The 23,636-nt window shown below is 41.7% G+C and overlaps 1 protein-coding gene across 5 annotated transcripts in view; it reads right to left on the bottom strand.

Annotated features, from left to right (window-relative positions):
• The window catches only part of csnk1g2b (casein kinase 1, gamma 2b), a 54,139-nt gene extending 30,714 nt beyond the window's left edge, over nt 1-23,425 (bottom strand). For 4 of the 5 annotated variants that reach the window (XM_080770787.1, XM_080770790.1, XM_080770789.1 and 1 more), the window contains exons 1-2: nt 23,130-23,425; nt 18,732-19,518 (exon numbers count right to left, since the gene is read on the bottom strand). In XM_080770787.1, coding sequence (XP_080626913.1) covers nt 18,732-18,959 — 228 coding nt within the window. In that variant the 5' untranslated portion in view covers nt 18,960-19,518; nt 23,130-23,425. Of the gene's footprint in view, nt 1-18,731; nt 19,519-23,104 lie in introns of all 5 variants that reach the window. The other variant, XM_080770788.1, reaches the window with a different exon arrangement.
• Between the last annotated feature and the right edge of the window lie 211 nt (nt 23,426-23,636).

The raw sequence follows: 23,636 nt of genomic DNA, 5'->3' as shown, positions 1-23,636 counted from the left end.
CTCACTTCCACCTCCCACATTCACACACCAATGGTGGCAAGTTCACACCGACCAACTAATTGGAGGCAATGTAGGGTTCAGTGTCTTGCCCAAGGGCACTTCGACATGTGGACAGGAGGAGCCGGGATTCGAACCGCCGACCCAGGGATCATTGGACGACCTACTCTACCTCCTGAGCCACAGCCGCCTAACCATTAAAAGAGGGTAATAAATAATGTGATGTCAGACGCATCGCAGCAAGATCAAAGACGGGTTTCACTTGCCAACAATTCCTTTTTACTTGCCCCAGGCAATTACTTTAGCATCAAACGCTATGGCAATTTAGCCAGGAGCTTCTAAGATATCTTTGTTTGGGACTTAAAAGTTGGACAGACAGAGAGACCAACCAATATCTCCAGGGCTATACAAGGTCATAAATTTAAAACACCATGGCCAAAGATAGCAATCGCCCATAATTTACCTCGTCATGGAAAAGCACAGATGTGATGGAAAGTTGGAAACAAGCTACTAATTTTGGCAGTTTGAATATACCAGTGAAAGTTGATGAGAGGCCACTGTAATGTGTACCTGTCCTAAACCAGGGACTAGGCAGTGGTAAGATAATCATCTTACTTTTCACCCCCAAAGCCATGTCTTCCAAAAACAGTCTCAGAAGTTTAGAGGCACACAATGTTCATGACAAAGACCCCAAATGTAACCATTCAAGACCCAACTTTCTTTCTTTTCATAATCTTTATATTAGCACAGAGCTGTAAATAAACATCTGGAGAAATAATCTTTTGTTTGCATGTTACAAATTAGGGGAGAATTCTTTTGATCAGATTGCTTGGTCAGTACTACCTTGTATAATGTAGGATACTGGTAAAGAATAACAAAATTCTACAACAACATGACTTCTGGATGCATGCATACGGTGTCCTGGTATGGATGAGAGAAGAGCTGTATTTAAGGATAATCAGCATTTCAAGATCAACTGTAATAGTACAATAACTACTACTATTATAACTATGTCATAGCAGATAGCACCCATGTTAACTGTCTGTCTCCCACATGGCGATCTCTGTATCTGTCTGTCTGCCTGTGTCTGAAGAGTGCAAACTGACTGTGAAAAGTGGACTGGTTAAGTAATCAACTGGCAGGTGTGGGGTTACCATGGCAATCAATTGTCTGAGGCAGAGGCTGGAAATTGCACAGGTGAGAGGAGTTGGCCTCATTAGGCCCACTGGCAGAGCCTGATCAGAGCCACTTGTGGTATTTCTGGACAACGGTGTATGCCACCGACTCGAGGCCGAGTACTGCATTCCCTGCGGGGGTGTGGGACGCGTGTGTCGAATTTGAAGTCGGTGGGGCAAACGGTTCTCGAGTTACGTGCATTACAACCATACACACACGCACACACTTGTGTGGCGCATTTATAGTAGGATAGGTGGCGCATTAGACGAGCACAATTAAATCAAGTGTAGTTATTTATGCATAATAGTAGCAAAACATATATTCAAACCACTTTGAATGATGAAACTCGTTAAAGACGTGACGAGTGATCTAGTATAAGCTTTTTTTATCAGCCTTCTCTTAACACAGCCCTACAATAGGTACTGTGTGGAGCCTGGCCCTTGGTGTCACGCATGGAGCAGCATTTTGCAGAGTGTGCTGCTGGCCCATGTCCAGGACAGCTGACCCACAGACCAGAAGGAAGGGCTCTTCACTGTCTGACCTGCTGCTGCAGCAGCCGGCGCTACACGTCAGCTGCACTATACCTCAGATCTGAGCAAATGGATGTGAGGAGGATTTTCTCAAACTCTTGACAAGTCCATAAATAAATCAGCATATCGATTGATGGAATAATCATTTTACCATCCATCACTCTGAAGTTCTACACACCGCGACACTATTCTTTAAAGGAGACGACATCGTAAGAAACAAAACCTGGCATTTGTTGACATCACCAAAATACTTCAAATAGCACAGCCCTGCTCACATCAAGGCCTGTAGTTATAGAATCACTGGGCTGGGCGTGAAATGAAATGGTCGATGCCATTTCAAGCATCCATGATTAGTATTCTAACTGAGCGAAAAGCGCTCTAAGCTCATAGGGAACATATATCATTATGTCATTGCAGATTAGATGGCGGATTGTATATTTTAACCTGCGGTGGCCTCCCTGGACTTGTGTGAACATTGGCTCCATCCTTTGCCTGGGATTAAACAGCTCTCCATCTGATGTCAAAAAGGCTAAGTATGATCTCCACCACAGCTCAGGGAGATCAGAACAGGTCAAGCAAATAAACCAACAATGAATGAATGTACAATGAAGAATGAGATGAGGATGGAACTACGGCAGAAAGACAAAAAGTAGCACAACATCAATATCCATTACAAACCTGCAGTATCCATGGGGTAGTTCTGACCCCATTGTTAGATAGATAGATAGATAGATCTTATTTCGGTTAATAAAAGGAGTACATACAGACGTACACTACAGTACATACATTAATTTCCACTAGTGGTACTAGTGGTACCGAAAAGGTGAAGGCTGAAGCCGAGGCTTATTGCACCTACCCTTGTTTGAACAAGATTCAGAATACACTAAACAGAGTATAGTGTCAGATTTAGATTCCATGGAAAAAATAAAAAAAAATATAAAGTTCTGGCCATAGATTCTGAGAAAAATAAATCTAAGCAGGATATTGTTCATATCACAGTTGCTAATCTGCAATTGTAATGCATTCGTAAACATTGGTCAACTCCTGCCTAGATAAAGGTCTGGAAAAGTCTGAAAATCACCTTCACTGACCATGTGCTGTTGTGGGGATATATAATATACCCTACATATATAATTAAGCAAACCTCTGTCATCAAAATCTGTCTGTTCTGCCCGACATTGGCCATTATCATATGCGCACACAATGTAACGCCTTCGCTTGAGTTATACTTCACCTACTGTAGTCTCGCGTAGCCAGACAACTATTCCACAATCTCCGAATACTATATAGTCTGGAACTACACCTCAGAGTAAGGAAGCTGCTATTTCCATTCACGAAAATATATTTTAAAAATAAATCTTATTTTTTTTAAGATTCGTTTTTTGGCTTTTCTGCCTTTATTGATAGTATCAAGTGAAGATAGACAGGAAAGAGGGAGAGAGTGAAGGGGAGAGACACGCAGCAAAGGTCGTCATGAACGGGACTAGAACACGCGATGCGCTGTCAGGCCAAAGCCTATATGTGGCATGCGCCTGGACCACTTGGCCAGCGGGCGCCACTCCGCTTTATATTTTACTGATGATAGAGCTTCTGTTGCTCCAGACTGTATGACAGAACGCATTTGGAAATTGCGAGAGGCAACAGTCTGGCAATGCAAGACTATACTTCACTGCTGAGTGTCGAGAATACGAAGTAGTATACATTCGGCTGTAACGCGGTGTCTGGTTACTATATGACACCCCCCATATCTTCAACGTCTGATCCGCTGTGGGTCCGCGACGGGACGCGTGCATGTGTATTGATACTGTTGCAGGTTGCAGTTAGGCAGACATCGAACACAGGCCTTTAACTAAAGTACTTTTCTGCAAAGTACTTTTTGACTAGTAACCAGGGCCATGCTTAGTTGTAGGCAAACTAGGAGGCTGCTTGGGGCACCAAACAGTCAGGGGGGCTTTTTATTTAATTATAAATATTTAGCTTTCCAATCCATTCAGGGGCACTAAAAACAATCCAACATGTGGCCAGGGGGCTGAAGTGTGAAGTAGTTAGACAGGTATATATCAATGAGGTTGAGGTGTAGTGTATCATGTAGACCAGGCCCATTGCTGTACTCTGTCTTCTAACCTGAGCCATCCTACCCTAATAACGAGCAGGGGTTAAATAATTCGGTGCCTGGGTGCCCCTAAAACAATCCAACATGGGACCTCAATGAGTCAGGGGACCTCATGACATCTCCTCAATTCATTAATTAATAAACATATACTGTAGCTCTCCAATCTATACGGTGCCCCTAAAAAAATACATCATGGGGACTCAATGAATCAGGGGGCCCCATGAGATCTCCAATCTATTTGAGGCCCTAAAAAATCCAACACGGAGCCTCTGTAGAGAAATAATATATGACAAAGTCGGTTAATTTGGGCTCCTTAAAAACCTAACGTCTAGTTTTAGTGTACCAAAATCAGAAACCCCCAACAACAGATAGGCCTACAAAGGCTGCTCGGGCAGGCCAATTATCATCACCACTGTGCCCATTCAGTAGAGTGATCCCATAGGGATGTTCAGAATCCTAAAACACGGGACGTGACGTTAAGACTGTCCATTGTGCCAATAATGGACAGTCTTTCTGCTTTTGTTTTTATGGGGTGGGTGTCTGGGACATTATACTCACCTGGCATGTTTTTGGTGCAACAGTAAAAGAACATACAGGAGCTGGCTTCATTTTGGACATACCCATGATTCATAAATCAAAGCCGTTAAGGTCATAATTTAAAAACTTTGAGAACCCCAAAGTTTTCCGCACAGCACACTGTGCCTCTTCCCCTACACCTTCAGGTTCACAATCTAAGAGAAACACTGACTCATGAACTTGTTCAAATGTAGGAAACACGAAATAAAAGGTGTATTTACTTGCAAGTTGCAACCCTTAAAAGTCTGCGACCCACATACTGTATGGGTCCCGACACAGGAGCCTCATACCAGGGTTTGCCTTAGGGGTGTTCGATATGGTGATAAATATCGTCGGGACGATACAATGTCTCCACGATACGGCTTTTTAGTTATCGTTTCCATCACGATAAATTCGCTGCATCAGATGCAGTGAATGCACGTTCTATGATGTGTAATTTATACTTCTGCAGTACGACGGTTTCGTTCACCAAAAATAACATATCTACAAGCTAACAGCGCGTCGCTACTGCACCGCAATACAAGGCAATGAAGGCATAGTTTGCTCGGTTGTGTTCTGAGAACACCAAAGTCCCCGCCGCCTTTCTACTGGGCAGAGAGGGAAGCAGGATTTGGTCTACACTCACGTTGCACACTCACTGTGCTCTGAACATAATAATATGTAAAGAAAGACGAAAGAAATGGATGGCCAATTATACTCAGATGTCGAGCGAGTGGAGGTTGAGTAAGGGCTAGTTCCCCAAAATAACTGTACGTCAGTGTTATGGAACTATTTCGGATTCTCGGTAAGGGACACGGACCAAACGAACATTATTTTTTAACTCCTCTAGTTTAGGGCCACTTGCAAAAACACACTGTGTGTGTGTGTGTGTGTGTGTGTGTGTGTGTGTGTGTGTGTGTGTGCAAGTGCGTGCTGACTGCGCTGTACACGTCCGTCAGTGTTCTCCTCCCTTGCTCTATAATGTAGCCTACATTAATCTGCTCCGCCAAAATTCAAGAAACTTTCATAATGACAATTTAAAGTGAATCCTACGTGCGTCCATTGATGGTAGCCTACTCCTTGTAAACTTGAGTTTGAAACGTCGCCACGTTCAAAAACGTATCCAGCAAACCAACTCCTCAGCAAAATGTTATAGTATTCCATGGGAGCAACACTTGCAAGCATAACATTTTAAATCCCTTTAGAGAGAGTAAAACCACAACATAAACCGGAGTTTCACTTAGGAATGACATGAGGTATTCTTTTTGCCTTTGACAAAGCTTAGCATTTTTGCCTTGAAAATCATGAAAGGCAGAAAGGCATGGCTCTGCTCACTCAAGGACCCCTAAATTAATATGTATTTGACTGCGGACCCCCATCTGAAAATATTTTGTGTGTGAGCTTGTAGATCGGCTATTTTCAAATAGCCAATGTGTATGATTAAATAGATATTTATGATATTCATAAATTTAGCTGGGGACCCCTGGTACTGCTGGACCCCACTTTGAGAACCAATACCATAGGGTGTAGGTTAATCACTTTTTTAAAAGTGATTATCAGATTTTGCCGCATGAATTCACATAACACCCTGCATATTCCATCGCATAATCAATATTAAATAATATTTTTGCCTGCGTTTTTCTGGAGGTTCTACTAAATGGTATTTAGTTTTTTGTTATGTTGTACTGTTAAGTAACTAAATAACAATCAAAAATCACACCCGTGTGATGTGAGGGGCACGCTGATTGCTATGATTAGGTGACGTGTGACGGTGTCAAAACAAACATTAAATTCTCTTTATTGTTAATGGTGTTTTTAAAACAAACATTGAACTAAAACCGTATATAGGAGGGGCAAAAGGCCCGAAAAAATATCGTAATAATATCGTTTATCGCGATACGGCTTCAAAAAATATCGTGATAATACTTTTGTTCATATCGCCCACCCCTAGTTTGATGCCTAAGCACGGCCCTGCTAGTAACAGATATTGAAAGACTACTAGAGGTTCGGGCCTCACATCATCTAAAATCCCCTCTTTTTGCCAATATGTGATGAAACAATAATTTTGAACCTGGCATTATCCGATCCAGGGCTCGAAATTAACTTTTTTTACCTGGTAGCTAGGGATGCACGATAATTATCGTCCCGATAAATTGCGACCCGATATTAGCAATTATGACGTCATCCCGATAAATTCGATAACGTTATAATAGCGCCGATAATATACTTTATATGGGCTCGAAATTGCGATCATTTTGGACGCAAATGCGCCATAAAAAATATAGTTGGTAGCAACTATGGGACTACCAATCATTTCTGTGGTGCGCCCAAACGCTCCCCGAGTCGCCAATCTCTCCGGAGGAACGGCTGAGACGAGCGAGAGAGAGACGCTTCTCCACTCTGTCTGTTGCAGTGTGTAGTTCCATAGCAGGCTAATAGCCCCGCCTGCTTCTCTCTATCTCCCCTCTCTCATTTCACTCACTGACTCGCATTCATACGAACGGTGACTGTCTCAGCGTCTCAGCACTGCAGCTGACGAGCGCGTATTGGTGCTCGTTCATTCATCGCGCTGTTGAATGCGTGTCACTCGTTACCGGTTGTAGTTTATTAATTTGCTCCAGTTGTGTAGCATTGTGAAACGCGACGCGACCGTTTTGGTTGAGAAATGTAGAAGTAGTAGCTGTTTGGCTACATGATGCTACAGACCATGCTAATGACTTATATGCTAACAACAACGTCTATCACTGGAACTTGGATAGTGTTGTATTTGTGTTTACACACGCACACACACAGACAATAGTGGTTCTCAAAGTGGGATCCGGGGAGTCAGAGTTTACAAATGGAACGAAATTGACCCTTACAGGTCCATTTGGTTCCATTTGTACCCTCTCAGAGTTGACATTGATTTTACGATATAAATAAAAAATTATAAATTGAGGTCCCTTATGTAAATGGCATTAAATGGGGGGTCAGTAGCCTAATGCATGTCAAACTGGGTGTCCTTGAAATAAAAATGATGAGAATCACTGCTAGAGCCCTGGCATATATTTTCAAATGGGTGTCTGTGGGCTAACAATTTGGGGTCCTTGCTCCTTGACATGGAAAAGTTTTGAGGCCAACTGACCGGACACACACAGACATTCACAGACATTATATTGTTGTTTTTATTCATTTAAAAAAATTCACACCTGTGTGAAGTGAGGGGCACTCTTATCATCATACGTCATCTGGCCAATCACAATTTGCTCTGGGACTCCCAATTTATATTGTAAAATCAATGTTATTTTTACTCTGAGAGTATACAACTGGAAATGTTCCATTTGTACACTCAGAGTTACAGACCCATAAGGGTCCATTTGGTTCCTAACTATATCATTTAGCTGGGGACCCCCTGGAACTCCCTCAGGTACCCCTGGGGCCGGGGGTCCCCGAACCCCACTTTGGGAACCACTGATATAGCCTACTATACTGTAATTGCTTAGGTCAAAGCTGTGTTACATGTACCGTTACTCACTAGTATGTATTTCTATTTTTTATTCATGTCTATATATTTTTATTATCGGTTATCGTATCGGTATCGGTCTTGAGGAGCGGTAAATTATCGGTTATCGTATCGGTTTCAAAAAATCAATATCGTGCACCACTACTGGTAGCACTGGTTAAAAATGTAGGAGCACCACAAGTTTTTAGGAGCACACACCAAAATGTAAGCACCAACAATCTGTTGTCAATTTTCTTTTAAGTGAGGACACAAATTGTGATTGGACAGAATGAGACGATGTATGATGACGAATGATGATAAGAGCTCACTTCAAACAGAGGTGATTTTTCTTTAAATTAATAAAAACAATAGTAGCCTTACAAAGCATGCAATTATTATTGTACTGTGAGTGTGAGGGTGCTTGAGTCTGTGTGTGACCTACAAGTACTATAGACGAACAGTTTAAGTCCACACTAATTATCCATAACGTATAAATGATGGATAAGGGGTCAGATAACGAGGCCTTTTCGTGGAGGGTTCAGAATAAAATGTGGACTTGTTATTAATCTATATTAGTACTACTGTTGGCCTCAAACTTTTTCATGTCAAGGAGCAAGGACACCAAACTGACCCCCATTTGAAAATATATGCCAGGGCTCTAGCAGTTGCCAAACAGCTACTACTTCTACATTTCCCACCCAAATGATCGTGTTTCACAATGCACACTTCATTGAGGTTTTGAGCTACACAACTGGATCAAATGAATGAACTACCACCAGTAACGAGTGACGCGCATTCAACAACGCGATGAACGAGCACCGATACACACTCGTCAGCTGCTGGGCTCAGACAGTCACCGTAATGAATGTGAGACATGTATGAATTATTCTGCTCGGAATGATCTCATTCTGAGTGGAGAACTAAAATCAATCTATAAACAAAGGTCTGCTATATTAGCCTTGGAAGCGACAGCCTTGTATCAAGCTTGTTTATGCATATTCATTGATGCAATTGATTAATTGCAAACGTTTTGTTTCTAGGCTATAGTTGCGGGGGAGGCTCGGAGCTATAATAGCTGCGGGGGCGGCTCTGAGCTATGTTCTCTATCAAATCTTGTTTGGTTTATTGCATCGTTTCCCCCCCCCCTTTTTTATCAAGTCACAGAACATCACTCCATTCACGACTCTATACACTAAAACTAAACAGTATGCACACAAAACAGAGCATGTCGTTTCACTTTCATTCTTTCACCCACACCCACTTCTTCCTCTTCCACAATGATCGATTCACTTTGGCCGCGCTGATGATCAGCGTTGTTGAGCACCCTTCAACACACAACCAGCCGCGGGGGTGATAGTAGCCTACCATTCTGTATTTTATTCTGCTTGTGTATAGCAGACATGTCATTGGTCATGTTAATCAAAGAGGTAAGGTTATTTATTTACTTCATTATAAAGACGCTAAAATAGTGAAATTCCAAGGGGCTTTTAACATGGGTTCCAGTGGGAGGGATTTGTGGCCACTAGTCCGCTCCGACTTCACGTTCACACAGCATTATAGTTGCATTTTCGAATATTATCACAACTTTGTCATATTAAACTGAGATAAAGTAGATGCCAGCGTGATACTCTGCCTTCAAGTAAAAGTATCAATACTGCAATATAGATATACTCTGTTACAAGTAAAAGTCTGACATTCAAAATGCACTTGAGTAAAAGTACAAAAGTTGGCGTCACAATGTACGTAAAGTACCAAAAGTAAAAGTTATTCTCACTCTGCAGAATGTCTCATTTCAAGTCGTCAAATGCATTTAAAAAAAACTATTTTGAAAATAGACGATTCACAAGTTCGAAACGCATTGTGAGTTTGTATTTTTGTTATTGTCAAATGGCCGAAATGTATTTAAGGTTGAAGTGGTTAATGTATGTTTTGTAATAATAATCAAAATCTACAAAGTAACTAACTAGTATAGTAACTAAAGTTTTCCTATAATGTAGTGAAGTAAAAGTACAATATTTGGATCAGAGATCAAGTAGTACAAGTAAAAGTATTTGAAATATTCAAGTAAAGTACAAATACCTCCAAATTGTACGTTTAGAAGCTTTAGAACACTTTCCTGGGGGTCTTTGTGTGTGTAATATGTATGAATATATGAATAGTTTATTTCGATCTTTCAGAGGGAGACATTACACAAAAACAGTTAACTTTTTTCTTGTGATCGAAAAGGCATAGGCAGAAGCTTAAAGCTTATTAGTGCCTATCCTTATCTCAACATATTCCAAAATACTGTTGAAGATATGCATAACATATAAACAAAAACAAATTACATTTATAGAAGAATAGAAAATTAAACAAACAAAAAGCAAAAGAGAAAAACAAAAAGTCAAGTGTAGTTTTAGATATTTTAGATTGTAGCAGTGAGCTGATGTCATGGACATAAAGACCCCCAGGAAAGTGTTCTAAAGCTTCTAAACGTCATTAACCTATATTTTTTTGCAAAAAGGGTGAAGTGTCCCTTTAAGTACAGTACCTGAGTAAATGTACTTAGTTACTTAGTTTCCACCACTGTTCAGCAGGGTGTGGAACTATTGTGGAATAGCCTCAATCTCACAACTTGCTACCGTGAATGATTTCTAGTAATGTTCACCCGCAGCCTAAGTGGGAATCAAAAGTGTCCGTTTACCATTAGCAGCATGGCGGTGCCAGAGTATACAATACATGTTAATGTTTTTAGTCCACTGGAAATAAGACCTAGAATAGATCCTTTGTCTGACTTCAGTTAAACATTTAATCTAAAACTGGCTGTGATATGACATCTCATTTTAGAAATAGCAATTTAAAGTGCCTGGAAACTCCATCTCTACCACCAACCTGCTAGGATCTACATTGCCAACTGTATGAATCAAGTGAGTGGAGAATAGGCATGGGAATTATCGGTTAACCCATTAACTTCCCTCAATGTCTAAAATAAAAATCTACATTTTGCTGCTCTCTCCCTGTAGGCAGTCTTTATGGCCAGAGGTGTCGAGTGGTGTGTGTGAAAGCAACAGCTGGCCGATGGCCAGTCTTTCTCCTGTTTCACTCTGACTTAAAGCCCCCAGGTAGAACCCTCAGCTTCCCCCAGTTCTGTGAAACCTAGCCATTAACTTGAAATTATTTTGAAAGGACACTCCATTAATATCTTTGATTAGAGGGCTGCCACTGAATTTAGAATGGGTATTTCCTGTAGATGTTGGAGGTATCTTGTCATTTTAACTATCCAGCTATTTCAGCAGATTTGTCACACTGGAAGGAATTGTTTTCTGCTGCTTTTTTTTCTTCGATGTGTACAGGTATCTAAAGAGCATAAAGTATGTTTCTGAACGTTCGAGACTGTCAATCATTGACAACCAAATATTACATTACTGCTGAGCTAGAAATGATACATGGCAATGTTGAGATGCCTCAATACAGAGTGTACTGTATATCGAAAAACAAGTGGTTGTTAGAAAACAACCTATGATAGGTTATTTTATATTCCTGAACGATTAACTGACAATAAAAGGACGCAATTGTTCCAAAATAGTGTTCACAAGCTGGTCCAGCCAGCCCTCATTGACTCCATGCATGTCAATGGCCACGTGGACCGACCCAGAGTAATCTAGTAAGAGAGTAGCGCAACAATGGAATGCGGAAGTGGTCATTCTAACTCAATGGGATAGTTCCAGCCATAGGAGCAATGTTTGGAACTATAGCCCATGCGTATTCCGTTTGCGTCCGAGATTAGGCATGGTAACGCCACGCATGCCTTTGATTGGCCTACCAACACTGCATGTCTTGACTGTCCTCCGAGGTGGATATGCTGGATAGTCTGACGCGAGGTTACTCAGTGGTGTAAATACAAGTAGTATGGTATGATACAAGAGAACGCTAACTTGTACGTTTTATTTTTGTAGAAAGTGCCAAGCTGTCATTCTCTTGTAGCCTATTATTTATTTCTCAATCTCACCACGGAGTAACCTCTCGTCTCGGAGGACAGTCAAGACGGGCAGTGTCAGTAGACCAATCACAGGCAGGCGGGGCATTACCATGCCTCAGCCATGCCTATGCTCGCACACAAAGGAGATTCACGCATAGCCCATAGGCACCCGCTTTGCGGTGAGATCAAAGCATGTCGCCACACTCATATTAGATTACTCTGGACCTACCATACCTTCTTCTATCATAGCCTTGATGAAACCATGAACCTTTAACCATATCCCCCTGCATGGCTGCATAAACATTTGCTTTATTTGTGAACGCCACAAAATACTGATAAGATAATTCAAGGTGTCCCAAGTAAACTAACATTGGAAAATAATAGTTTCTGGACACCTCTGATTTGGAAAAGTAGTGGTGCAGGGTTTTATTGGAATAATGGAATCTATGATCTAGTTACGGATAAATATGGATACAAAAATAAAACATCCATGGCACAGTGCCAGAGCCCTGGATACATAATGATATCAGGGGCTGCATAATCAATACAATATTGTGAAAAATATGGCGATACTCCTGGTGCCTGCCTGGCAGCTCCACCCTCACTTGAGCACAAGGGACAAATCATCTTTTTAAGTCAATAAAGCAATCAGGCACTATGACTGCAAAGTGCAAACATGGTGTGCCCTCTACAAGTGGATTCTTTAACTTTAACCAAAACATCTGGAAGGCATATGTATGTTGAGGATCCTACATATGGAAAATGGTATATTTTAATGGCTTCTGACAACAACGCTCCACATTCGATCTCCTATTTGGTCCGTTATGAAGAAGCTCAATAACTGCTACGCTTTTAACTGGTGAGGGGCTTGTAACCAGTCAACTCAGTTACTATGATTTTATGTATTTTATACAGGCCTGTCACAATTACGACGCATCACCTAATCACGTTTTTTAGCAAAATTGTTGGAATCGTTTCATTTAAATTCATCGGTTGTTCATACATTTTCAGAAATTGTGGAAATAGATCTACAACTCTCAATGCGTTGCGATATGTAGATGACCCACCTGAAAATGTATTCTCTCTTGGAGCAGGAGAAATAAATATACAACACTAACCATACTGTTAACCTGCCAGTGGTAAGGGGTTTTTATAGACAGGAATGCATACAATATTAAAAATGCACTTAATTCAACAGTCACTCATCAGAATCAAATTAATACTCTACCTGACTTGGAGATCGGTTAGAAAATGCCACCCTGTTCTGATGGCCTAGAAACTCTCACTTAATTTAGCCTAAATGGCATGACTACAGCGTCAGCATAACTACAAAAAACTCCCAATGGAAAATATGACGAATGGCTTTCCATGAACCAGGAAGTAAGCTTAGTAGAGGCTACAATTACACACCGCTCTCAGTGCTATACAGGCCCACACCCTGTGCCACACTTAAATCAATGCCTTGTGTGCAAAGTCAAAATTTGCAATCACATAATTCTGCACAAAACATACATGGTTGCAGTAGCTACCTGCAAATCAACATCAGTTAAGCTCTCCCTGGTTACTTTTATAACCGCTACTAAATCAGTCCTCAATCAGTGTGTGTGTGTGTGTGTGTGTGTGTGTGTGTGTGTGTTGAGGGAAACTGCTACTGTCTACTGATTCATTAGAGGACCCGCTTGATGACTAAAAGGAGGCTTTTACATGATGTTGACATCCGAGGATTTACATTCAGCATACACGCCAGGGAACCCAGGCAGAGGGACAGAGGAACTTGAATCATCAAAATGCCACTTTAATTCCAGGCAAAACATGCTGATGGAGCTTTTGTGTCTTCACACTACTTCTACGACTGCCCCATGGTGAGCTTCTGTAAGCTGCTGAGCTTGCCTGCAATAAGAGCTGCTTGTTATGATTCAGTGGGAGGAAGCGAAAAAGAGGAGGATACAGCAACTCAGATTTCCTCCAGTCAGACTGGCACAACTGGCCACGATGCACTAGCATCTCTTGGATAAGCTGCCTCGTTCTCTTGTGCCTTTGCATCTTAGCCACGTCAAGCAGATGAATAGCCTATCAGTTAAAACAAGTTATTGTCTGGCATATACAAAATTAATAATGTCTATCGTACAATTTTGTAATTAATCATATTGGCTCAGCCCTAAATACTGGTGGCAACTTTGTTACTGCAATGGACCACCACTGCTGAGCCATACAATGATAGCACTGCTCTTTATGTACATGACCAACATAAAATGTACAGTGGGCCAATGAGTTCACATTGCTCATGTATATACTCAAGTTATGAGGCACAAGGTCATTCTGATATCACCCCCTGTCCCTGTGCTGTTGGGAGGCCCTTCAGCAAGAGTCTTCATAAGTGTGACTCACTTATCACTCTCCTCCAATGTCCTGGAAATATTATGGCCCGCAGTTACAGCCCAAGTTGTCCATCACTGTCAAAGGCTGGGCCCGGCCCACCTACTCACCACCAGCGTATTACTTATTGCTAAACTAGTCTATCAAGCAGCAGGTTTAATGACCACCCCATACGTCAGTCTGTCAATGAATGACTAGGTATACAAATGGGGACTATATTGAAATACATGCTGAATAGAAATAACTCTCACCCCTGCCGTACAGAGGGGATTGCCAAGCCCAGAGAATATATTGGATGGGTGCATGTACAGTATGTGTCCTATCTTCATGCCCAAGGCAAACACAAGCATGGGGTTATAGAGGGAGTTGATGACCTTGATAAGTTGATATGCCCAAGGTAGAGGGAGAGAGAAAGATAATCACATGGCTAAGCCAAAATATGCAGATTGCAGGAAATAAAATATGTTTAAAAGTCATGAAAAGATAATTACATTTGAGAGGCTTTTAGAGATTTCCTCATTGAATTCAATGGTTATGTCACCACACTGAAAGGGACTGTGGGGGGGGGGGGGGGGGGTGAGAACAGCAAAGCACCCAAATCCCTTAAATGAGTCTGATGGGTGGTGGTTCTTGCAGTGAGATGTGTTAGTCAGCAGCCACTGGAAGCTCAAGCTGGTGTTCCTTTAAGGCACTGGGATCTCCCCCATGGGAGTAAAGCCTGCAGTGTACTTACAGAAGCAGCTATCAGACCCTGCCTCCAGCACACAGACGTTTGTCAGTGTGAGAAAGTGCCCAGCTGAACCAAAGACTGAACCACTGTGTGTGTCGACAAGGCCTGCTAACAAAGACGACCTTTCAACGCTCAGCGGTTTCTTCTCTCTCCCCCCTCTCCTTCTCTGGGTCTTTTAGCAGGAACATGTACTACAGTTCCAGTCCAAGTGACAGAAAGCTGTGCACAGGACCCACTAATACACCTTTGTCCGTCTCCACTATCACATGGTGGAGAAGGGTGACACTGGCATTCACCTTTGTCCCAGGTGCAGTCAGGCACCGCCTAGGCACCCACCAATGCAAACTGTGATTACAAAGTCTGTCAAAGTACAAAAGGCATTCACAACATATACACAGTATAAAGGAACAGATCTTCTAGAGAGTAATAAATGCAGTATGCAAGAATTAACTTCCCCTAATGACTTAGCCTTGTTTCTTGCAGTTTAATTAAAAAATATATATATACAACCTTCAACCACATTGTAAAATACCACTTATTAAGAGTCTACCAATCTTTATAAAGACATTTAAAAAGTGTCATTTACATTATAAGTTCTTGGCTCTTGGCCATACCATTAATTTGGTAAAATATGTGTGGAGTCCGACATTTTTTTTATGGATACATTTCTTAACTATGCACACATTTCATATACTTAATGTGTAATCATCCTCATCAAATTGCACTGCCACTCCAACTACTCCATTGTCCAAATGGTCATTATAGCCTGCCTAGTATTCTATTCACTTTTGTTACCAAAGTAAATGGCAAACAAAGGAAATACTACTCCTGCCAGGCATGCACCAACAGGTGCTCTCAGAGAACAGGCCTGTTATATGTTTTAGTCCATAAGGAAGAGCTCAGTAACAGCCTTTGACAAAAGAGAGGCCTTACTGGTCAGGCAGTGACATTCACCGGGTTACCCCGGGGAGCTGTGAGATCAGGGACAGACAGAAACATGTGGACAGACAGCTGCACCAGATTGGACGGTCGCCAAGGGATTGACAGAGGAGCAAGACTCAAGCCAGGCCTGGGCTAAGACCTAAACTTGTATTCTTCTCAAAGAATGAAAAAAAAAAACGATCCAGACACATGGAGCAGTAGAAAATGCATTTACCTAAGAGATTTTAAAAACATCACAGCTGTGTGAACTGAGCGGTGCAACTATACATTTATTGTTACTGTACTCTACTGTGCTCTGTACTGTATTTGTAGTGGTGTACTGTGCGTGGGTCCCCGGAACATCCAGACCCCCAGGAACGTGCTCAGGGTGCCGGCCCGTGTGGGGGTCCCCGGAACATCCAGAGCCCCAGGAATGTACCGTTACTGTAGTGTACTCTGTGCCACTTTACTCTGTGCTGTACTGTACTGGCCACTTTAGGTGTTGCAGCTTTACGGGCTCGGACATACATACAGACACACATAGCTCCGTAAGGGAGCGGAGGCAACGCTCAAAAAGCTAAGAACCAAAAGGTGTAAACTGTAATCGCACTGAATTTAGTGAAACTGCAATGCCAGTAATGGTAACGGACAGCTACCGTCACAGGGGCACAAATAAATATGCATCCAACTACAGTACGCCGAAATACACAACTATTAGGAATAACGCATTCTGTACTGAGTGTACTCAAACACTGAAGAAAATCATGGTTGCAAACATTAAACAAAAAAAAGGTATCCTCCAGACCAGAACCATGTTAAAGGAGTGAACACCATTAGCACACCTCCTCCTTGCTTCAGGGTTCATTCAGATAAAACACTGGGAGCAGAGAGCCACAAGAGCCATGCAGCAATGTTGTGGTCCTAATGCCAGATCCAGATATAGCTGGACGTCACAGGGATAAAAATACCCAAACAGATGGGAGGGCTCACAGGCAGGAGAGAGACAGTGGTGGCAGCAGCACGTCTAAAGATTTCTAGAGAAGAGAACAGCAATTACAGCCGTATGCTAACCTAACCTCTGCTTTACGTGTGGTTAGCAAAGCCTTCAATGGATGCCTGTTCGGAGATAATGACCTCCCTGGAAGATACAAATGTAAGGATAATCATACACAGACCACTGAACTGAAGGCCTGTGGAGGAGATGATGCCAGGCCCCTACTGTATGGCCTGGGGTTCAGTTAGCAGGCACCACCATCTACAGTACAACTTAACTTGAGACTCGGGCAGAGCTAGATTACTTCAATTTAAGGCGTTGTCCGAGAAGAATAGAATTATGGCCCACTACCCACTATTAACTTTAAGTGCATGATGTATGGACATTTTGGACAAATCAGTAGGGGTGTAACGATTCCAAGTTAAAATCAGAAGCACATTCTTAGTTGTCCCAGGAATTTTCTCTCTCCATCCTGTGTTTAAACTTGATGCTTTCCTTAGCATTTTGATACAAACACGCATTCGAAAACAAATAAATAACACATTTTACAGAAGAAGCAGCTAGTCCCGCTACTAGTTAGCTTACTGGCATCTTGCATTCGTTTTTGCGATGTCATGGCCATTGCCAGAGATGACGGAAACAGAACTGGAAAATCCATGCTTCCCTCAAGTCACCACCGGATGGTGTGGCTACATTTATCCTGCAATATGTAAAAGTTATGCCGATACTATCTTCTCAGTTATGACTTCATCCACTGTTTTTCTTTCTCGTAATTTTGCTTTTCAGTGCAAAACATAGCACACACACACACACACACACACACACACACACACGCACAACCAGCTGACCACAAAGGTCCATCTCAATGTTTGTATCCAGTATAAAAAGGTTAATAGGTTTTGATAAAGCTCTCAACTGTTAAGGTGTGTTGTTGCCGTTATAGTTAAGATCCACTTTGATTAGCACTATTGGAAACCAATAATATACTCAGGTTTTATTTCTGAAGACTACCAGAACCAGTTTACTGAAAGTAGGTAGATTAATTTAGAATACGTGTACATAACTTGATGCCATTGGGAAGAAATCAACTAGCAAAAATAAACAAACTACAAAACAAACTACGAAAGTGTGCTCCCCTCGGCCTGGCAAACTTGCCAGACCGAGTTGCCGACACAGGGCCCGCAAAGTTTGGAATGCAGTTATAGCTAATTAGTAATGAATCTGAAAGATCTGACGGACACATCTTGTTCACATGACCAGAGATCATGTGTACCGGCGATTTGTGTGAGTTTTGGCCTAAATTTGTAGCAGTAGTAGCAAAAAGTGTGTTTTGAAGAGAAAACACAAAATTACAGAAAATGTAGTCTAGCATAAATGGCTGGGGCCTATGTAGGGAGTTCCATGATACAAGGAAGCCAAAGAAAAAACGTTTTTGATTGTACAACATACAAGCTCTAGAGTTATAAACCTAAAGTGTCTAGTCTCATTTCCCAGTTTATTATTCCCTCCTCTTTGATAAACGCAAGCAGAGCTTGGTTGAGTCATTAACAGTACATGGGACCAAGCTGAAGACAAGCTAATATTTGCCTCTGGGCATGGGGAGGGGGGGTTGGAGCTTTCAATTACTTCCCGTCTCTCTCAGGTCACTGAGTCAGGTACACTAGGATGATCTGCTGCTTTGCAGGGAAACTTGACTCAATTCAGTGCGTTTAATATATTCAATCGTTGGCGGTATTATTGGCGAAACAAAATTAGCATGAAAAACTATATACTGTGCCATGTTTTGCAGTTGGGAGTGTCCCAGAACAGGTGCATTGTGAGTGACTGGAATCCTGCATTCATTACAAAATAATATGTTACAATGCCTAGCCTGCAAATTCATGAAGCAGGATGACCTTACCAATTTGATGGCCACATATTCGTTGGTATAGAGGTTCTTTCCCAGCCGCAGCTCTCCAAAATTTCCACAGCCAATCTTTTTCCCAACACGGAAGTTTGGGCCAACCATAAGAACTCCAGAGTTGGTCCCTGAACTCCGGCCCACATGTCCAGTCCTGCTGCCGGCTGCTTTGGACATCTTTTTTCCTTCCTCTGTCTCTCCCTTACCCCCTCTCTTATCAAAATCCATAAGCTTGTGATACCCTGGCCTCTCCACGATTATTCCCCGGCCATGCAAACCATAGAAACTCCAAAACAACGGCCAGAGGACACTTTAGGGAGGGGGAGGAAGACAAGTAACACGAGACAGAGGAGAGGTGCTGCAGTTTAAATGTGCACAGTATCAAAAGACACTTAAGTGGGGTGAAAATGCAGCTAAAGCGCCCGTGTTGTCTCAGGCAGCCCAGTCGCCGAGCGCTTCCCTTTTGTTTCTTCTCGTCCCTCGTTTAGCAAAGAGGTTCCTTTGTCGGTTTCTCCTGCTCCACTCTCAAAGTAGCATATCCCTGCCTGAAGTGGGCAGGCTGTGCTAGGATGCGCCCACGCACACAATACTAGTCATAGATAAACACTTCAAATCACAGCTACTGCATCCACGAGGCCGCTTGGCAACGTCCCCCACAGCGCCTCATTCCTTCGGGTCAATCTTTGGTGAGACACTGGACATTCTCCATGGTGCAGGGTCAGGGCGAGGGAGGTCAACAACGACGTCGTGACTGCAAGTCCTCCTCACTTCGATGTCAGAAAGATATCTGAAAAGTAAAAAGAACAAAAACAGTTATATACCAATCAGTTACTCGAGTCCCTGGGCCATGTGTAAAGTATCGTTATCTTTGGCTTTTTTTGTGCGCGTGTGTGTGTGTGCACGTGCGCGTGTGTGTGTGTGTGTGTGTGTGTGTGTGTGTGTGTGTGTGTGTGTGTGTGTGAAACCAACTGTTTCTTGCCCACAACAGAGATTGTGTTCAGAGACCAGTACAAATTAAAATGAACAAAGCAAATGAAAAGATGGTAAAATATTGGGAAACACACACACACACACACACACACACACACAGACACACACAGAATCAATCATCTGTTCTCACAACTCCTCATCATGACCCGACGATATAGTGAATTATTCAAAAATATAAATCTTCAACCTTTTACTTGGAGATCATATTATGTCTACAGTAGCTGTTCCATACTACAGCTGAAATGGGATCTTGTTCACAGACAAGCACAGGGTAAATTCAATAAAGCAATCAATATGAGCGGAAATATTCCACAGTAGACTTCAGACATGAGCATAAAGGCCTCTTGTAAAATACAGCCTACTTTTGAATGCACCAAATAGCATCCCAGCAGAAAAGGTGATCCCTTTAGAAAAGGGCTTAAACCAAAAAGCAGGATTTTCATAGAGCCTAAGCCAAATACCATTATTCAAGTCCCTCTCTCATACACAGGGCCTCATCATGGTCATACGGTCTAGTATGAGTAACAGTTTGACTTGACTGTGTGTTAAAAGGCCACAAACTCACATTGCCTAGTATGCCTGCCAGTGCCTACACACATGTTTGTTTATGTGCAACACAGCAGGTGTTGAGTGAAGAGTGCAGTATAGGCACTACTGGCAGACAGAAGTGTATAATACTGATACAAATTTAGAAAATGATGGTGTCCCAGTCATACAATTATTATTATTATATAATAATATAATAATAATAATATAATAATATTTTTTTTCTTAACAGGAAAACATATAACATTTCACATAAAGGTTTCAAATCAAACCTCTTTTTTTAAGCGACAACCATTACAATGTAGTCAGAAAACCAATAGTGGAAAATTAACTGTCCAAATTAATGTGTTGCCAATTAATATAGATTGCCCTATATTTCAGGCTGGCAAATGGAATTAAAATGTGATAACCTGCGTGTCCACATGTTATGTCAACAATTCCACAAATCTAAAATAAAACACAATAATTAAAACACATAAGTATGTGTTTTATGGCATAAATCATACGACCAGAGCCTAGGAATGAAACTTTCTGGCCCTACTAGAAAGTATTTGTCTGTATTATTTGTATGTACAGCAACAAGACTGAGAGGCATGTGGTAAAGGCAGGTATGAGCCAGGTCAATCATTAAATCACTCCCTTTTCCTTGTAGCATGTCACGTGTTACAGAACAAGTGAGAGACAGCTTAGCCTCTTGTCATCTTGTCTGGTCACCAGATAAGTACAATGGAAAAGTTATTAAAAGGCAAAAGCTCAAAGTAAGCTAATAAGGACTAAAATTACAAATTACACAAAGTAATGATTATGCACTTAAATTGTCAAGCAGCCATGAAGAGAATAGTAAGAAATGTGTTTTTAAAACAGGATTGTTTGATTGCTTCTGAGTGAGACAAATGTATTCTTCCAACTAATGGAGTCAGTCAAGTCAAGATCATTAGATTGCCCTGGTTGTGGATGTTAGGGATTGTTGATGTATGTTACTTAATGTCATATTTGTGCACTCAAGAAGCACTTTGTATTTTTATTTTCTATGTATTGTACTGTTGGACCCAGAGTAGGACATGAAACTGAGCAGAAACTGACCCAACCCCACAAAGCTCGAGGTCACCACCACAAGCCACAATTCCCGAATAAAATGTTAGACATTACAATGAAAATAACCATACTGCAGGGGTAGCCGCATTTTGCAACTCTAGATTTTTATATAATGGGATGAATCTAGAGTTGCAATACTCTCCATTGACTCCCTACCCAATTTTCATCTGCGATCTGCTTGTATTAAACGCCGTTAAACTCATCAACATTGCAGCTCTAGGCCAAGCTTGAATTATCCTCTTTCAATCTGAAACATATGAAACGAGTGATTTTAAACTCCAACACAACAAGAATCACCTGCACAGAATTTCTTGACAGAAAGTAGCTCATAACATGTCTACAATGGATTTTTATGAAACAAAAGCTCTGCAAATTGAAAGAGGATAATTCAAGCTTGGCCTAGAGCTGCAATGTTGGGGAGTTTAACGTTGTTTAATACAAGCAGATCGATCGCAGATGAAAATTGGATGAGTAGGGAGTCAATGGAGGGTATTGCAACTCTAGATTCATCCCATTATAAAAAGAGTTGCAAATTGCGGCTAACATTAAGGGAAATTTCAAATTTGCCACTGGTCCTCTGGCACAGTGATTATTTTTAATCAACACATAACGCAATGTTGTAATTAACCAGACAATTTCACAAAATCAAGTGGCCCTGAGTAAGTGGAAGTTGGGTAACTTCTGCAAGTTCTACTGGTCGGAAGGTACTCTAAATAGTACTTCCGGGCCAGCATGCCATTTATAATGTCTATCCCTTAATTGTCACTACATTACACAGATATATACATGATAATAACGCCAAATAGTTGCAGTAGGCCTACTACGATCTAATAAAGCCAACAGTGCCCTGGATGTTTTGCTAAAGTATGCTTCTACTACTAGCTCATTTTATTGCAGACTCCTTATTAAAACACAGGCTGCGTTCTGTAACACAATTGTGTTTCATGGCATAAATCGTACGACCAGAGGAGACGAGGAGTGAAACTAAAGTGACCGTTGGGCTAATGTTAGCTGGGTCGACTTGACTAGGCCAGATGCCGTTAAGCGATGTAACATTATCCAACTACTATCTAGATAATAGCCATGATTTGTACGCAACATCAATTCATTTCAATGTCAACCACTATAGGTCCAGTGGGTTGCCGACCTGCCGTTAGCCAACCTGGCGACCATAACGTCGCTCTTCTTGGCCTTTGCTGATAGAAATTAGAAACCCAGCTAGCCAACGTTCAACTAGCCATTAGCAGGAAACCCAGTCCTACTGTAAACACTTGAATTTGGCTAACGTTAGCCAGCTACGTGAAATATTCATAGAAGCATAACGTTCGCCCGTCCTGTAGACAGCCAACTCTTCATTATGACAGTAAAATAAACATTTTCCACAACAGACACTAGTGTTCATAATTTCACCTGAGAGAGAGAGAGAGAGAGAGAGCAAGAGGTACGTTTGTTTCGGACAACTCCTCATTTTCTAATAATACTTAATAGAGCAAGAGTGTCACTCACAAAAATGACGTTTTTCCAACTGATAAAAGTGTGGACACCCGATCATTTAAAAATGCGGTATTTATGTCGAGTGACACGCTCGTGCGACGATGTATAAGTAGCCCTTAAAAAGCTCGTTAGCAACCATGCTAGCGCTAACGACAGTGGACGTAGGTTAGGTTAGCACTAGCCTGCATATGCATTGCGGCGCGACATAGCACCGTCGAAAAGAAGAACTCATACAAAAATGAACTTACATCGACGAAGAAACCCATCTCGTACCTTTTCACACGTGAATCATCGAAGTGTCGTCAGCGTCACGGTTGTTCATTTATTGAGACGCATTTTCAGAATGTATTTGTCTGCTGCTGTTTCCTTCCTGTGGTTTTCTGCTGTTGTCTCTGTCTTCATAAGCCTCCCCTCCTGCCGATAAGCAAAGCATTAGCGTCGCACTCGGCAGCAGCCAACACTACGTTACTCCAGAGCCTGCGTTACTACTCCAATGCTGACAAATGAGCGTGAGCGCTTCTCCCTTGAAGAATACAAGCCAACACATCAGGGAGACGTACGCAGTTGCATTGCATGCTGCGCTGAGAGGAGACTACACTTAATACATTTTTTGCACAACAGAGACAACATTAGACCCCGTACCGCCCTATTTCTATTCTTAGCTCCATCAAAAGTGATTGGAAAAATAGTCTATGAATGAACAGGTTGAAAAGTATCTTGCCAATAAAGAACTAACTAATTCCAATCTGGCTTCAGAACATATCCCACTCCACTGACACA

This window comes from Protomyctophum bolini (genome assembly GCF_963924005.1).
Source record: "Protomyctophum bolini genome assembly, chromosome: 8".
Lineage (NCBI taxonomy): Eukaryota > Metazoa > Chordata > Actinopteri > Myctophiformes > Myctophidae > Protomyctophum > Protomyctophum bolini.
Note: the sequence above shows the minus strand (reverse complement) of the source record. Positions and strands in the feature narration are given on the sequence as shown.